Source organism: Podarcis pityusensis (assembly GCF_964106645.2).
Source record: "Podarcis pityusensis genome assembly, chromosome: 3".
Taxonomy (NCBI): Eukaryota; Metazoa; Chordata; class Lepidosauria; order Squamata; family Lacertidae; genus Podarcis; species Podarcis pityusensis.
Window position 1 is genome coordinate 90,251,143 of NC_138026.1, and position 18,532 is coordinate 90,269,674.

Below are 18,532 nucleotides of genomic sequence, written 5' to 3' on the forward strand. Positions count from 1 at the left end.
TCCACTTTAAGGGTGGGAAGACTTTCACTTGTGCAACAGGACTTCCCCTCCTCCCCTCCCCCCACAAGTGGTTCGGGAGGGGGAGTTGGGGGAACCCTCAGCACACTGCATAGGGTGGAAAGATGAAACGTTTCCTGACAAGCAGAAACGTTTGCACCACTGGAACAATCAGAAGATTGAAATACTGAATTCCTCCCGTTAAGCGCAAAACATAAATTCCTACTTTACAATGAATGTCTGGAAGAAACTCTAGTCTTTCCTTAAAATCACTTAAAAGTATTCATCACTTCTGCATCTTTTAGCAGAAAGGTCTGCATATCAATTGTACTCAGTCTGGGAACTAGTTTTCAGATTTTGACTTTTAAGACAATTTAGAATACAAAATTACACCACCAGCATCGCCAAAATTATCTACCTAATTAGCAGTGCCTGCCATTCATTTGCTTCTGTCCTCACTTTTTACACCTCCCCCTCCCAAACCATCTGTATACATACCTGTAACTCAGGATAACACTCCATGCACCTAACAAAGTAGACTCATCTATAAAAGCTCATGCCATATTAAATCCTTTGCTTCCAGATGACCTGTTTATTAAGCATTAATAAACTCTATTTAATGAACATTCATCCCAATTTGTTTGTAGGAAGGCGAGATGACATTGCATCAAAACAAGTGCTATCCCAGTGGATTTTCCAATCTTTTTCCTTATTGCAAATAGTTCAGTCTTTGGGGGGAAAGTAGGGTTTGCCATGCAAATTCTCCCAATCAGCTATAACTGCACAACCTAAAATTGTGGGTATATGTTTTTCACCAAAAATAGCAGCTTTGAGACGCCATAAGACTTCCTTTTCTGCAAGACTTAAGAGGAATACTACTCTGGAAACCCTCAAGATTGTTATTTACAGTTATTTTTCAGTGCAGATCCAAAGGAAGCATCCCGCTGCTGTCTTGTCTAATAAGCACGCAGAGAAATATGGCACTGCATCTTACTGTGTAGTGCTGAAGCTGCTCCAAAATGTTGGCATGGAGTATTTCCTCTAATGAGCTATTACATACAGGCCTGAGAACAGAAATCCATTAAGTGGATTTCCTCTGCTTTAGCTGTGCGGTACAGAAATGAATCAGCTTTCCAAGCCCTAATGTATGCCACATCCAAGGACTCCTTCCTTTTATTAGCATTATTTTCAATCTTCCCTAAGTGGACATAACAATTCAATCAAATCTTTTTTTTAAAAAAAAAAAAAACACAGCTGGTTGATTTGGCACAAGCTGTTGTTTTTCCAGCTATCCCTGCACTATCTCACTCTTGGATCGGGGGTTCCAGCTGATATTTTTTGTTCCCAAACATTTATTTGCTGGGTAAGATGTTTATCCCTGTTGGGCTCTTGTATTCTGGCCTTGAGCAGATGTACTGCTTCCCCATTGCTACATTATAAAGCCAAAGGGACAGGTTTTCCTGTGTACCAAAACAGGACAGCCTCAGGTACCAATCAGCTAGTGCTGTGCCTTGCACCCCTGGATGCATTAGTTGGGTTATGCTCTGGAAAACTTTGCAGCAGACCCACAACAACTCTTTCTGTCTCTCTCCACCAAACCTCCAGAGTATATGATGGAAACAGGAACAATAGATGCTGCAATCTACTCAAGGCACATCTAGGTCTTGTTTATATTTTATATGGTTTTACATTATTATACATGTGGCAAACCACTGTGAGGGGGCAGGATATTGCATTTTGAATAGTGATTGAGACACTTATGAAACAAATAAAAGTAATGGCCACCACCTTGGATGGCATTAAGAGGATTAGAAAAACTCATGGTGTATAAGGCTATCAGTGGCTACTGGCAACAACAGCTATGTTCTCCAGGCTGGAGGCAGTATACCTCAGAATACCAGTTGCTGGGAATCGCAAGTGGGATATTATAATATCATTTATTGATGTATTTATGGTTGTTGAGTATGATTCTAGAAAGCTATGGCAATCTGAAGTAAGAAATTTTATTATATGGAACCAAACTGTCAAACAGAACAGCTGATCATCCTACAGCATCCGATTCTGAGGAGGAGCGGAAGGTGGACAATTTTAACAGATGCATGTTTGTAGTCAAAAAGGTATGTACTGTCTAAATAGAAATGAATCTGCTATGCACCCAACTCCACTGAAAACAGCAATCCATGTTGCTTTACCTACTTGTAATAACGCACCCTTTAAAAAGCAAAATAAATTCTTGCTGTCATAGCTTGCACCTGAGAAGGAAGGTTTTATTTTGGCCTGGAGAGACCAAAAAGAGATTCCATTACAGGAAGCCAGGCATACTGTTCCAACCAAGCTGTGTTGCAATATACAACAACAGCTATCTCCTTCCACTGTAAATCTCTGCCATTCCTTCCTTACATTTGTATATTTAAAACAAGCAACAACAACAAAAAGTCTCAAGAAGTGTTCTTGCCAGTGAAGCATAGAGCTGGAGACCATGCAGGACAAAACATACTTTATTGTACTGCAACATCAAAAATACATGTAGAGTACATCAAGGACTGCCAATCACAAGTTGCCAGTTAAGTTACTAAAATAATCGGGAACTACTGAAATCAATAGTAAAGTTTACTCATCTGAGGCACAAGTACACTATTGTTTAAGTATCCTGATTTGACTTAGCTCCAGTACACAAATCTACATGTTGACCCTCTAAGTTGCATATTAGAGCTACTTATCAAGCTAAGAGGGGTGCCCAAACTACAGCTCAATGGCCAGAATGCCACATGTGGAGTGCAAGATACAACTCCTCATCCAGTCTGAAAGTTATATATGGGAGGCATGGCTCATGGAACAGTATTCCTAAAGGCACTTGCAAAGGCAACCCCTCGCCCCAGCCTGTGCAAGTGTGGTTAGGACTGAAGTAAGGATCACTGATCCTCCAGATATATGGATGCTTTATTTGCATTCCTTGCTCAGCGGCAGAACTTAACAGGTGCTATCTGATTGCTCAGGATCAATTACAGTAAGGCAAAAACCTTGTCTAGGAAGTAACTTGTACTGACAAGGAGAGTACAAAATTGTGATTAATATTTTTAAGATGCAGGTCTTGGACTTCCAAGAAATGTAGCTTGGCAGGCCATGCTGGCAGCAACATTTGGGCACCCCTGAGTAAAGAGTCTACAGAAAGGTTTTTCGGGTGAGCAAGATCCAGTATTGCAACACAAGTAACTGCTACAGGAAGCACCAGATAACCTGTGACTAAGTACAGCCAGATGAACTTCTGCTGGTGAAAGCAGTAAAGGTGCAGCACCACAATGGAAAGATGCAACTAAGAGTAAGAGCTTTGATATCAGAAGCAGCATTTGAAGACAAGTTGTTAGCCATTTAAACAGATTTAGATCAGATGCCTAGTTGTATGCACGGCTGTACATGCTGGCATGCCCTTCTTCCTTATAGTTAGGTTTCTAATGCAAAGCTATGGATTAAAAAGGAGGGAAATTCTCAGATTAGGAGTTGCAACTTTTCTATTTAAGGAAGTCAGCCAAGAAACAAACAAATAAACAAAAACAAAAAAAAAGCTGCAGCAACTGTTCAAGTCCCACCCATCACTACCTACATAGTTCTGAAGCAACACAAGACTGGACAGCCATTTGTCTATATAATTGGGTAAGTTACATCAGGAAACTGAGAAGACAAGCAGTTTTGCCCTATTAAAAAAAAAAGTCAACACCAGCCTTATGGTGGAAGGGGTGCTTAGGTAAATGAGGAATGAAAAAAAAATTGGGTTACAAAAAAAAAAAGGTACAGACAAGCACAGGCTCTGTACTACCAATGAACCCCAACAAGAATATGAATCAACGGCCAGCACAAACTGGACTAAACACTGAACCTTTAGCACTCATCATAAATTCGGACCTCTTAAGCCAGCAGATCAGGTGAAAAGTCTGGCTAAAATCGAATTAAAACGAAGGACAAAAAATTGAAATAAATTAAAAGATTGCTACACTTAAAATTTTCCTTTTGATGTAACAGGTTTTGCAAGCTAAAATCCAACTGTATTCTCTCAAATGAAAGAAATATTCCAAATTGCTTTCAGAGGATTTGTAACTTCAAATGCTTACATATTTGAGACTTTAAGAGAAAAAGCAAAGTTACAGCATCCATTCAACATTCCCTATGAACTGAAAGGGATAAAAAAGGAGAAAGAAATAAAGGAAAGTTCCGTCTGAAATTCTCTCACAATCTTTCCCACTCTCTAGTTCATGAATCCAACGCTGATGCTAAGGTGACAGTGTATGTAAGTATATTTTTTGTTGTTGATTTTTCTCTTTTTAAAGTTTCAACAGAGAAAGCCTGGAGACAACTGAGATGTTCATTCATGAGTTATCAGATGGAACATGCTCCTCAAACCCCTCGCTCTCTCGGACTAGAGCTCTTTCCAAGATAACACGGCCCTCCTTATACCGCTGGCTGTCTTCAGTGGCAAATTCATAGATCCAGCCTAGCTTGCTGTTGCAGTTCTTGCAGCTCACATCACGAACCATGTGGCGTCCAGTGAGCATGACCCGATCCTGGACTTCACTGTACTGCAGATTTACTACCTGTAGCAGATAAAAGGGATAGAAAGAATTTGAGATGTAGTTAATCTACAGAGGAATTGCTTAGAGCCTTCATCTCTAACTGCAGGGACACATTAACAGTAATGACCTTCCTGGGGCACTCTGTGAAAGAAGCACTCTGGCTGCATCCAGACCAGTACACCTGCTGCCAAAGCTGACAGTGCCAGGTTTTAAAACTGCCCCAGCCTAATACAGCAAACCACTGATTTGGGGGAAATTTGAAAGGAGCTCTACAAAGAAAAAAGTAGACAACACTCAGTATATTATATTAATTAAATTAATACAGTTGCCTAGTGTTTTATAATGAACTATGGATTATAGGCCTCTGATAATCCCTCTCACCAGTTGGTTCCCTATAAATGTGACTTTGATTTTCAGACGATGATAAGAGTATTTCACAAGTTGGCTTTGCTTACTTTCTTGTTTCCAGTGCTTCGGCATTTATTACTTTCCCATTTCAAATCTGGAACTGAGGGCTGACTTTTTCCCATTTTGTTAACCACTTAGCATGCAGTCTACAACCTCAGCCACTGTTAACATCACATTGTTCTCCAGCGTGCAATTCTGTTTCACCATAACAGGCACTGCAGGAACAGGGTGTGGTGGCACTTAAGGAGTTGCAGGTCTCTTTAACTAACCTTGTTAAATAGGAAGGCTCGACCAGTAGCCCCTGTGAAGCGAGTAGATATGAGTTCTGAGCGGTTGGTCAAGATTGTGTCACAATTTGCACAGGAAAACAGGCGAGTACCACCAATATGATCCAAGAAAATCCGGCCCATTTTTAAAGAATGCTACAGCCCTAAAAGGAGAGAGAAAGAGCAAAGCTGAAAATGCCACCAATTTATGTCAACACCTTTGAAAAAAGCTGGGATGGAAAACATGTTAGAGATTTATGTTAGAGATTTCCAGTAAGAGCTGTTGAGTAAATATCCAGCAGTGCTACATTCAGAATACAGAATCTGTGTATTCTCCTCTCCACACATACACACACCCCTGAGAGAAAAGCAGTGGGGAGCAAAATCAGTTTTGTGCAGCAGCCCCTTATCCCAGCTAATCCTCTGCTGAAACTTGCAGCAACCAAAATTGCTTTTCTTTGACAAGGAGTCAGAATATTGTCACATGTGACTGGCTATAACAGAGCAAGAAATGGGACAGAAGGGCTTCTCCATTATCTCTGTTGAGAAGCCTGCAACTTTTGGCTCCTCCTTGCCTTGAACAATTTCCATTCTAATTTATCATTTCAAGAACTCTAAGAACTAATGTCCATTTGCTTTTTCTTCTCCCCTTTCAATTCTTTTTCCTTCTTGCCTTTTAGATTGTAAGCCTGAGGACAGGGACTGTTCTACTACTGAACTTTGCAAGCTATTCTGGGAGCCTTTTTAACTGAAGAGCAGGGTAAAAATCCTTTAAATATCTAGTTTGGCCCATAGGTTCTGTGCCAAGTATAGCAAACAGAGATGCTGAAAGAAGACTATGGATGGGCCCAAGAAGAGTAGCTGGGGAAAGGGCTATGTCGTAATGATATAGAACATGGCTGCATGCAAAGTCCCAGGTTTAATCCCTGGTATCAAGTTGTCAGGGACTAGTTGGATGCAGAGGAATGGTGGGAGGAACCAGCTGAATCTCCTCCTGTGTATGACTAACACTGGATATCATCCATTACTGGCTTAAAATGGAACACAATAAATTTATGTGAAAGCAAGCTTGTCTGACCAACATATTGGCTATAGCCAGGGATGGGGTGCCTATAAACTTATAACCATACATCCTAAATGCATATTATAAAACAACAAATACTACTAATGGCTCACAAGAATGATGCAAGCTGAACAACAAAAAGCCATCAAAACCCACCCAGTAGAAGTGATTAACCGGGGGGCGGGGCATAAAAGAAAAGAGAGAGTGCGCTAGAGAGAAGAGAAATCCAAACGCACTGTGACTTTCCTTTTGTTTTATATTGTCACTTCTGTTCTTGTGTGGGCTATATGTAGAATTTGGATAAACAACCTATTATTAAAATGAACAATTTGAGCACAAAGATCTGAGTATTCATGCTAGGGACTAAATTTAGAAAATCATAGCCTCAGGGCAACCAATCATTAAACTTTTCAACATTTTCTTCCTTTTATACAGATCCTTTTTTCCATGAATTGAAACGGGTTCAAGTACTTAAGTTATTCTTGAAACTGGTGCCACCACTCATTCTAACTGGGCATTCCTTTTTCTTTACTGCTGTAAGGAAATTCCTACCACTACTTGAATAGTTTTAAACAAGAAGTTAGCATTGACTACATGTAATTATTGTGCTCAATTAAAAGGCTAGTTTACACCCTATCCCCCCATGCTGATATTTATATTCTAAATCTGGCACCACTTTCTAATGAGCTGGTGCAAATTTTAAAGGCACATAACTTTTTCAGATTAGGAAGCAAAGATCTAAATACATGAACATACTAGAAGGTAAATCTAGGTAAAGGAACCTTAGGTCACAATGCTGGGAAATACCTCTCTGCCCAAGATCCTGGGAAGCCACAGCCAGTTAGAGAAGACATTAGATGGCTAGACAATGCAGCAAGCCTAATTAAGGTATTTTCCCTTTCAAGAAGCCTAATGCATTGTCCCAGAACATTGGAGAATCCAAATCCAGCCATCTTACTAGTGACAAAGGCACTCCCCTGAATAGAACAATCAGGTGTTCAAAATTACCCAGGTGCATTTTGCACCTGCCTATCGAGCACTTAACAACCAAGTGAAGATGCCTGGGTGCCAGGATGGTGCCTGACAATCTTCACCATCTGAAGGTACATGCCTGGGGATCATTGGATCTGGACTGTTTTCAGACACCAATACCCCAAAATGGCAACTAGACATTCCATTTTGGTGACTGTAACCTTAGTTTAAGGAGCTATTTGGCATCTTGCTAATATATCTGAGTTTCTAACACTGAGAACAATCTCATACTGTTACCCACCCTTCTATGGCCAGAGTACTGGTGTAATAAGTTACTCATCTATTGCTTGGAAGTTTGAGAACATCCACTACAATAACCTGGATTCTGTTACTCTGCCTTTTCTACCCAATGTCACTAAAACTCCCCAAATGCAGATGTATATGAAGAAGATTCAAAATAATTTTTTAACATCATATTCCTGCCATAAAGACTTCTGCTTTTCTGGTCCCATGGGAAAGACAAAGACAACAGCAACGCTTGAGACAGTACTGAAGTGTCCAGGATACTGGCTGTACAGTATTCTACTTTCCTGCAAAATGGAAACCTAGAAGACCCAGGCGTCCTTGCAAGCAGCATGCACGTGCAGGTTTTACTTATGACTGAGGTGCTTTCCTTCCCACATTCTTATAGACACCATTCAACAGCGCATTACAACTCTCATGCTTGTTTTAGATAAAGTCATCTGATTATTTTAAAAAAATAATTAAGCAAATAATGGATATTTTACACTCATATTTATTCAATTTACACAATATTCAAATTCCTAAAATGAGCTCTTCTACACTTAAATGCCACCAATATACATAACTGTTTGGAAACTTCTACATGTAAAGTGCACTGAATTCACTAGATGTCAATGGAAATGATGTACTACAACTATTTTCATAGGGTTTTGAGATGGCAACTTATATGTAAAAACACTAAGCACTCATTTTAAAATCTCACAAAATTGCTTCCCAGTTATTAACATTATCTGTCTTTGATGAGAAAATGAAACAGATAATCAGTGTTAACTCTAACAACAAAGAATTCAAAATTAAATATAGTCACAAGTTTCTAAACAGCCCCTTGCATGGTATACAGCTGACTCAACTAATATGGGGGTTATGTTCCAGGGATAGTGTATAAAGCCAAAATCATGTACAGTGGTACCTCGGTTCCCAAACAGCTTAGTTGACAAACAAATCGGCTCCCAAATGCCACAAATCCAGAAGTAAGTGTTACGGTTTGTGAATGTTTTTCAGAAGTTGAACATCCGTTTCGGCTGTTGGCATTGTTTCTGGGGCCAATCAGCCAGTCAGAAGCCACGCCTTGTGCACCTACCCCTCTGGCTCTCCAGGCTTCAGCGAAAGCAACGCGTAGCCTCCAGAGCGCGGGGGGAGCCTGCATTCGTTCCATAGGACGCACAAACATTTCCCCTTAATTTTTGGAGGGGTAAAAGTGTGTCCTATAGAGCGAAAAATACAGTAATTCGTTCTGGAGGTCTGTACTTAACCTGAAACTGTTCTTAACCTGAAGCACCACTTTAGCTAATGGGGCCTCCTGCTGCCGCTGCGCCGCCGGAGCACAATTTCTGCTCTTACCCTGAAGCAAAGTTCTTAACCTGAAGCAATATTTCTGGGTTAGCAGAGTCTGTAACCTGAAGCGTATGTAACCCGAGGTACCACTGTAAGTACAGTTGTTTGTGGAGTATCAGAGTCCAGATCCAGAATAAGATGAAAAATGTTTTTCTGTAAATAAAATACATTGGTTGTATGTGTCCTTTAAGTACCATTTCAAAAGATGCATGCTTGAGATAACTTGCAACTTATTTAAGATATGGGAGCTCTAATGTAGGGTTTCCCCTACTTAGGAATTCTAAGAACTCTGGGAAATCCTTAACACGGAGCACTGACTTTCTATAATTTTGTTATCATTGAGGTTATTGTCTTACATGTAGGCTTCCCATGGTCCACAGGTTCCTGAGTTCAGAAAAAATAAAGGCAATTCCTTTCCCATTTCCCTTACCTTTTTTCATCCATTATGGAATAATAAGTCTGCACAAGTCACTTCACAGGAAGTCTCCCACCCAGACACCGATCACATCTAGAGGTGCAGCAAAGTGATTGCATCTTGTGCCTTCAGAGAATGCCCTGGCCACGTATGAGGGTACAAAACAGTGGTATACATGTTTCCTCTTCCTCTTGATATCATGGGAGAAGAGCTATTTGCAATGTGGTATTTCATGCTGGTACTATATACTGGCATAGAGAAGTAAGAGACTGATAATAAGGTAGTATCTGATTCATATTTCACACCTTCCACTACCTCATGACAAACCTTCTCTGCCTCACATATATCTTGTCTTATAGGATTGCTGTAAGGAGAATCAAAATAAAGTGCTTCAAACACTTTACTGTTACTTAGGTAACTTTATATGATGCTTTCAGTATGTTTGCAAAATGTACCTTGTTGCACAACAGTAAGCTGAGCAACATGAGATAAACTTCGTTTGAACCAGCCATTGATTTCAATGAGATGCTGAGTACTAAATGTTATCAACACTACATCCTAAATTATTTTTTTTAAGTTTGAGCTCAAGGTGATATATATAAAATAAAGCCCCTAAATATCCATAATTATATGGTGACCCTAAAGACATTTTAGAAGGTGATACATCACCAGGAAGGGGAGGTAGGAAGGATCTGAAAAAGAATTAAATCACTATTCAACAGTTAAATTAAAAAAAATCCACCCTTTCTAAAGAATGCAGATATCATTATGAGTCATATACAACCATACTTGGGGATAAAGAACTAAAACATTAGAAGGGAAGGAAAGCAGAGCCTGTTCCGCTCTGATAATGTTTTAATCACTTGGGCAGCTGCTCTGTTTGGTAGACAGTAAAGCGAGACGACAGCAGTAACAGCAGCAGCACCCCCACTGCAGCAGGATCCACCTCTCTCAACAGCCACTGCAGAGCACCGCAAGAGGAGTGTGTTTCTGCCACCTCCCCCAGAAGACCCAGAACATACAGTCCTGCTCTTATTATCCAAAACAGTAATTACACACAAAGAAGGTGGTGGAGGAAGGGAGCGCACCCTGATTCTGGTCACATGGCGTATGACATCCAATCAGCAAAGGTTCTGCCCATGTCTGGTTTGAGAATGAGACTTTCCCAGAAGCACAGGCGATTTGACAACAAATAAGAGGAAACAGCTGACAAGGGAGACCTGTGGGCCCCAAGTCACTGGTACCACACCGTCAGAAAAGCAAATCAACAGTCTCTCCCCCCAAAAACAACTTCCTATCAACACTCTGCTCTGGGAAATACTGATCTCACTCATTTGTAAATTAAGGGAAGAATGCTGAGGCTGCTTATAGGATTATAAATCAAGGAAGTGACCATACTAATCCAAAGCTAGAGCATTTGGAACAACGAAGTGACGGGGGCACTAATAATTCTGAGCAGGTGTCCTCCTGTAATTGAAAAGCAAGGTGCCAATATCTGTTTAAGGCAAAACGAGAGAGAAAAGTTATTGTCCCTGGCCTGTTTTGGATCATAGAATAATGCAGCCAGGGTAGGGGAAAGAAGCAAAGAAGGAAAAGACCGGAAGCAGAGCCTGACCTGTTTTCCAACATATGTAATTTACAGTTGTTAAGTGTTTGAGGCTATAGTAATTGATCTATTTGTGAACATCTCAAACAGACCCGGCCGTCCAGACACGAAAAAGCAGCTTTTCAAGGTGGTAAAGGGGGAAGAAGAAAACAAAGAAAGCGGACTTTTTAACACGACAAAGAACTTGCTAGTCATGCAACAGCTACAAGAAGACAGTAACAGCAGCGGAACAAGGCCCCCAGGACCCTTCACTGTTTTTGGTTGAGGTTAGGGATCCATTGGTGGCGAGGGGAAAAGAAAAAGAGCTTACAGTTTGTACGCGGCTGAGGCTGCACAAAGGGCGTTGTGTTGTCGACGTTGTTGTTGTTGTTGTTGCGGCCGACGTTGCCTTTTGCGCTCTCGGGGAGGGACAGGGCTGGCGGAGGAGGAGGCTGGGCCGCCCAAGCTCCAGCAGGAGGGCTTGTTATTGCGCTCGAGGATGTGGAGGAGGATGAGGAGTTGGCGGCGGCGGCGGGGGGGGGGATGCGGCCGCCGCGGGATGATGCAAAGGGACAAGGGGGGGAGAGGAGGGCGAGGACGTTATTGTGACAAGGCGAAGGAGGGGCCTGGTTTGGGGGGGAGGGGAGGCTGTTATTGTTTATTCCTCAAGCGAAGTAAGGAGGGGGGCGTTTTGCGCGTGGGTTAAGAAAACACGCAGGGAAAACACCACACCAACACGCACAAGGGTCTTCGCCGAAGCAGGGGGGGGGGGGGTGAGACGGGAAGGAAGCAGCCAGGCAGACCCCACCTCCTCAGCGACCCGCCTCCCCGACCAACCTCCTCTCCCCCCCCCCCCGGCGCGAGCAACAGCCGTTACCTGCGGGCGGACGCAGCGACTGACTGGCCACGCGACGGCCTCAACCAACTGACCGACTGTGGGGGGTGGGTGTCGCGTCTCCTTCCCCTGCCGCTGCTTAAACAGCGCCGGCCTCTCTCTCTCTCTCTCTTTCTCAACTCAGCTGGCTGGGTGAGACTCACTCTCCAGCCCTTCTCCTCCGCCCCCGCCCCTGGCTCCGCCTCTTCCCCGCTCGAAGCCACGCCCCACCCCAACGGCGCCTCGCCTCCGCCGCCATGCTGGCTCGGTGGCCACGCCCCTCCCGGCACGTGCCGCGCCTCCCCGCTCTCCTCGCCGGCGGCGCGCGGACGCCGATATGGGGCGGGGCGCAAAGCGGGAGAGAGGCGGGGCCTCCTTAAAGAGCCAGGCGCCGCGCAGCTTAATGCCTTTATTTGGTCTCTGTTGGCGACGCTTAGAGGCCGCCGGCGCTATAATGTGGCTTAGTTTGGGGTGGTGGTTTTTGCTTTTGCTGATCCCAGATACTGGTCGTTTATTTGCCTCAGAACCTTGACTTAAGTGTTACCTGATACCTGTAGCAGCGCTTGGCTCAGACTTAGCCCAGTGCGCAGTCTCCGCCCTGGAAACGAGTCTTTAAAGCTGATTTTATGGCTTGCAATCAGCACCAGCTTCGTTTTTGTATTTTTTCCCGCACCCCCAACCGCCAGCCTTGCACAGAGGTGGCTAGCCAGCTCTGAAGGCCAAAAAATGGCGAACCAACCCTGTGTACACTAGTGTAAAGTGATGCAAGGAGGTGCAAAAATATATATCTTAATTTCACATACAAAGTCATGGGCAATGCCAGTGCTATTATTAGGCAGCTGCCCAGGGTGCAGACCTTAAAAGGAAGCAGTACTGACCTTTGGTGGGCACAGTTTTATACAGATTAGCTTTTGCTATACAGTATCTTATAAATTCCTGATATTTTACCTTTATATTTTGAACGCAGTACAGTATCTCAAAGCTCAAACTTGTTTTTTAAAAATTACATACGTTCAGCAATGCTGCAAAAGAGGCTAGTTGTCTTGGCAACGAGATCCATTGGACATGCCCAAGCATCAGCACTTTTAAGAGACTTGAATTTTAACATCGCATCTCAGGAGATCATTCAAAATGATTTGTGTGCTAAAGCATTTTATTTTGTATTTGAGAAGGATTGTTACTTATTCTTGTGATTTAAAATAAATGTAGCAGTTTCTGTCACGGCTAAAATGGCCGTGTTTCTTTAATGCGAATAAAGCTGGGTCAGCATGACTCAGCGGTCTGCACCAAGTGAGAATATAAGTGAGAAATGTTAGTTTGTTGCTGAGGCTGGTGTTTGGGTTGGTTGGTTGATTGGTGCTGGTGTGTATAGTTGTTCAGTCGTGTTTTGCACAAAGACTTTTAAGAATAAAACTCTGCAAGGATATTCTCGTGGGCTCTTTTGTGCCGACAAGTGTCCGAGGACCGGGCTGAGGAGACAAAGGGAGGTCAGAACCCTTTCCTTCTTTTTTTTTTTTTTTTTTTTGCTTTTTACAAACACTGACAGGTTATGGGCCCAGTGTTTCTGAGCATGTGCAGAGTGCAAAATGACTGACAGCATCTGAGCAGGGAGCTGGTGAGTCCTGGTGGTGTATGAAGCCAGTGGCTGTGCGTTGGAGCAGTTGGTGACAAGCTGTAACTCTGCAGTGACGCTGGAGCGGCTAGGATCTGAGGATCAGCAAAGCACTCAGTGTCGGCTACTGGAACAGTTTGAACTGCTAGAGGACCACAGCAGGCGACACACAGAGCGGCTACACCAGTTGCAGGGCCAGGCAGGACCTGAGGGTCAACAGAGGCAGCAGCTAGAAGCCGGTGAGTGCCAGCCAGGACCATCCAGTCAGATTCTAAAGAGAGAGTCAGGAGAGATTGCTGGAGGCCCTACAGAAGGGGCTCAGCAAGCACCAGCAGAGATGGCAGATTTCCAGTCTTCCCAAGTTGTAAATATTGGGGGAGGCATCCCTTTTGAACTTCTCTCAGAGAGCAACTGGCTGAGTTGGTCAATTAAAATGCAACAGTTGTTAAGGAGAGATGGACTATGGGACTGTGTTGAAATTGAGGTTTTGAGATGGGACTCTGCTGAGAAAAAACGGCTGGATGAAAGGGCCCGTGCCCAAATTATGCTCTGTTTGAGCAACTCTCAGTTATTGCATGTAGCAAATGCCAGCACAGCGTTTGAGTGCTGGAATTTATTAAGGGCAATGCATGTCAGAGAAACTGCTGGACCTATAATTTCTCTTACCAGAAGGCTGTTCAGGGCTGTTATGAAAGAAGGTGAGAGTTTGGCAACTCATCTTCAAACGCTGAAATCTCTGTTTCTTCAACTACAGCAGAGAGGTAAGCGTTATGATGAGACTGACCAAACATACATTATCCTTTCAAGTTTGCCTGAAAACTGGTTGCCTGTGATTAACAGCATGGAGAGTATGCATCCCCGAGATCTGACCCTTGAGTATGTGGTTGGAAGATTGACCGAAGAAGCAGAAAGAAGGTCAGATAGACAGGTTGAACTCCAAGAGCGGAGGAGTTACAGCCAAGGGGGCCAGCAGCAGAATCTGCCAATGGAGCAACGCCAAGGTTTGGACTTGGCCATGGCGGTGAGGAGGTGCTATAGATGCAACCAACCCGGGCATCTCCAACATCAATGCAGGGCAAGACTTCCAGGAGACGACATGGAGCAGAGACAGCAATCGACGCAGAAACATAAGCAGAAGGGGTTCTCTTCAGAGAAGAAGAACACGCGTTCTGCTTAGTTTGTTTCTGCATTTTCTCGAGAGGAGAGGAAGATACCTCGAGGAACATGGTTGCTGGACTCTGGGAGCAGCAGGATTATCTGCAACAGTCGGGAGGACTTTAAGACCCTGGAGAAGCCAGCTGATGGAAAAGACTCAATCTATCTTGCTGATGGTCGTAGAAGCAAGATTGATGGCCAGGGAACATGTTTCCTGCAGTGCTTGAACGCTACTCTACCAGAGACTCTGTTTGTCAGCAGTTTGGACTATTGTTTACTGTCTGTAAGCTGTTTGATTAAAGCAGGGTATAGTGTTAAGTTCACTCACTGATAAAGAATGGAACTCAGGTATGTGGCCACGCAAAGATGGAAAATGGGTTATATGTAATGCAGGACAAGCCTGTTAAAGCAGCCCAGGTGGTTCAGGATAATTTGCCAGTTCATAAGGGGTGTGTACATGAACTGCACAGAAAACTGGGTCACGCCAATTTCCGTGTGCTTTCAGAGATGCAAAAGGTGTGCAACAACCTAAAAGTAAATAGGTGTAACTGTTTCCTAGATTGCAATGTATGTAAAATAGCCAAATCTAAGAGGAAGCCTGTGGCTTCTAAAAGTGACAGAGTATCTAAAGAGGTTTTAGAACTTGTCCATTGTGACGTGATAGGCCCTTTCCCACAGAAGACTGAAGGGGGTGCCAGATATGCTTTCCTGGTAATAGATGATAAATCACGTTTTAGTTGGTTGTTTTTGTTAAAGCAGAAATCTGAGTGTTTCCCCACATTCAGAGAATGGGTTACCCAAGCTGAAAAGCTCTTCCCTCGTCCTGTTGTGCAGTTGCAAACAGATAGGGGCAGAGAATTTCTGAACAAACAATTTGGGGCATGGTTGCGACGTAAGGGGATCACTCACCGTTTGACTAACCCTTATAGCCCTGCTGAAAATGGTCTGTGTGAAAGACGTGGGGATGTAATACAGTCAGTAAAGGACTGCCTGCTAGTGGATGCAGGATTGGGTCACAACCATAGGCTGTGGGGCGAGGCTTTTCTGACAGCGAACTTTTTGATTAATAGAACCTGGTCTAGCTCTATAAAAGATATTCCATATCATGTGTTGTTTGGGAAAGAACCAGAGTGGACAATGCTCCATAACTGGGGTGCTTGGGCACATGTAAATATCCCCAAAGCTCAGTGCCAGAAAGGGGGCGCTAGAGCACAGAAACTGCGGTTTGTGGGATATCAGTCCTATAGCAAAGGGTGGCGTTTCAATTTACACCCAGGACGCGTGATTCTGTCATGAAGCACAGACTTTGCTGACCAGGACAGATGGACTGCGATCCATGCCAACCCAGATTGCCTACTGCCCCTGCAAGTAAGAGAAGAGGCTTCTTCTCAGCCATTGGCAACACAGGAGCAGGATGAGGAGGAGGCACAGATTTCCCCAAAGGATGTGGCAATAGATAATACTTCTTCTCTAGAAGAAGAGGAAGAAGAGCCAGAGATAAGGGGGGAAGGAGAAGTAGTTGTGCCTAGACGCTCCCAGCGTTCAAACCAGGGTGTACCTCCTCAACGTTTGACCCTAGGAGGAGTGAGAGTATGGAATGTGAGTTGTGTGGAACCACAAAGTTATAATGAAGTCTTAGACTTACCCCCTGGGGAACGTGCTTTGTGGGAACAAGTCATGAAAGAAGAAATGGACTCTTTTAAACGCAACGAAGTGTTTGAGGTCATAATGCCACCACCTGGTGGCAGAGTGGTGTCATGCAAGTGGGTTTACAAAAGGAAAACCCTTGCATCTGGGGAACCACATTTTCGAGCCAGATTAGTAGCCAGAGGGTTCACTCTGATTAAAGGGGAGAGTTATGATGAAGTGTTTTCTCCCACTGTAAAGAGTGAAACTTTTCGTTTAATGCTTTCCATTGCTGCTGTAAGACAACTAGCAATGCACCATTTTGATGTTGATGCTGCATATCTGCATGCAAATTTAGACCATGAAGTGTTAATGAGATAACCCCCTGGTTTTGAAGAGGGGAATGGTGCAGTCTGGCGTTTGAGAAAGGCTGTTTACGGTCTCAAACAAAGTGGAAGGTGTTGGAACCAGTGTTTAAATGAAGCCCTTGTAAAAATTGGTTTTAAAAGGAGTGTGGCTGATCCATGCCTGTACACCAAGGGGACAGGCAACAAATATCTAATGCTCTTAGTCTTTGTTGATGATTTGCTTGTGGCAGGGAGTTCCACAGATGAGATCCAGAAGCTCACAAGTCAACTGGAAAAGAGGTTTAAGCTTAAAGCCTTAGGGCCTGTAAGCAATTACTTGGGAGTAGAAGTAAGGCAGGAAGCAGATGGAAGCTTCCTATTGAGCCAGAAAGAGAAAATTCTTCATTTGATAGAGCAGTTTGGCATGGAAAACTGCAAGCCAGTTCAGACTCCCATGACACCAGATTTCCCAAAGACACTGTGTGATGATGAATTTGATCAGCCTGAGTTGTATCACTCAAAAATAGGATCACTGTTGTACTTAAGCCAGTGGTCAAGGCCAGACATTGCATGTGCTACAAATGTTCTGAGCCAACATGTATCTAAACCCAGTACTGCTGATTGGTGTGCTTTGAAAAGGCTTATCAGATATCTAAAGGAGACATTAAATGTATGTTTAAAGATATCTAGTACACAAGACGAAAAACTAGAAGTATTTGTTGATGCGGACTGGGGAAGCTGTGTAGCTACCAGAAAATCTACAAATGGAATGGTCATGATGTTTGCCAATTCCATAATTGGATGGAGGTCAAAGAAACAAGGATTTGTTGTGACCTCATCCTGTGAGGCAGAATATGGGAGCCTATCGCTAGCATGCAATGAAATCATGTGGTTTATACAGATACTAAAAGATCTAGATTGTAAAGTAGATTTGCCTATCCAAGTGTATGAAGATAGCCAATCGTGCATTGCATTAGTGGGCTCAGAAATAATGAAATCTGCATCAAAACATATTGCTATCCGTCATGTGAATGTGAGAGATTGTGTACAGAATGGGGTGATCAAACTGGAGTATTGTCAATCACAAGATAATATTGCTGATTTGTTTACCAAGCCTTTGCCAGCAACATGCCATAATGAATTGATGACAAAACTGGGTTTATGTATATAATGCATGTATGTATTGTTTCTGTTGGGGTTTTTCGCATTTAAGAAACAGAAGGGGTGTCACGGCTAAAATGGCCGCTGTTTCTTTAATGCGAATAAAGCTGGGTCAGCATGACTCAGCGGTCTGCACCAAGTTGTATATATAAGTGAGAAATGTTAGTTTGTTGCTGAGGCTGGTGTTTGGGTTGGTTGGTTGATTGGTGCTGGTGTGTATAGTTGTTCAGTCGTGTTTTGCACAAAGACTTTTAAGAATAAAACTCTGCAAGGATATTCTCGTGGACTCTTTTGTGCCGACAAGTGTCCGAGGACCGGGCTGAGGAGACAAAGGGAGGTCAGAACCCTTTCCTTCTTCTTTTTTTGCTTTTTACAAACACTGACAGTTTCAACTTTTGTGCTTTTCAAGTTTTATACAAAAGCTGAAGTTAGCAATTTTTACCATGGTTTCTTTCTGTCTCCCTGCTGCCCGTTGCTAGGTGCTGTGCAGCTCCCTCTGGTGTCACATTTTAATAATGCATTAAGAATCCCTGAGTTGTGGGTGCAGGGGCACCCATAATTTCTGGAATTTGTAGAATAATTAATTAAACTTTGGTTAAAACTGTGCCAAACACTGCGGGGTTAAGTTTAGGATAATCCTTTATTGGTGAACCTGCATACCCATCCAGGGGAATTTTTACCTCTTAAATTTCCAGGCGGCTTTGGCTCGGTGGCGAGTGGGTGATCACACCCAAAAAGCTATTGTGCAAAAAAAGCCAAAGTTGGCCCACCTTGACATAGCTGACAGGGGACAAGCCATTAACAAACAAAGGCCAGTCATTAACCCATCAGAAGAAACCACCAACAAG

At 43.2% G+C, this 18,532-nt stretch overlaps 1 protein-coding gene across 6 annotated transcripts; it reads right to left on the reverse strand.

The window, feature by feature from the left end:
* Positions 1 to 2,479: 2,479 nt before the first annotated feature.
* YPEL5 (yippee like 5) lies at positions 2,480 to 11,996 on the reverse strand. 6 transcript variants are annotated; one of them, XM_081000347.1, is made up of 4 exons: positions 11,787 to 11,996; positions 10,694 to 10,819; positions 5,240 to 5,400; positions 2,480 to 4,583 (listed from the first exon to the last, which is right to left on the reverse strand). In XM_081000347.1, the coding sequence occupies exons 3-4, from the start codon at positions 5,378 to 5,380 to the stop codon at positions 4,359 to 4,361; spliced, it is 366 nt and encodes a 121-aa protein (XP_080856473.1). In that variant the 5' UTR covers positions 5,381 to 5,400; positions 10,694 to 10,819; positions 11,787 to 11,996; the 3' UTR covers positions 2,480 to 4,358. The 6 variants fall into 6 exon arrangements, with proteins under 6 accessions (XP_080856473.1, XP_080856471.1, XP_080856472.1 ...); XM_081000345.1 differs by lacking the exon at positions 10,694 to 10,819 and having other exon boundaries at positions 11,787 to 11,994; XM_081000346.1 differs by lacking the exons at positions 10,694 to 10,819; positions 11,787 to 11,996 and adding an exon at positions 11,646 to 11,768.
* Positions 11,997 to 18,532: the final 6,536 nt, after the last annotated feature.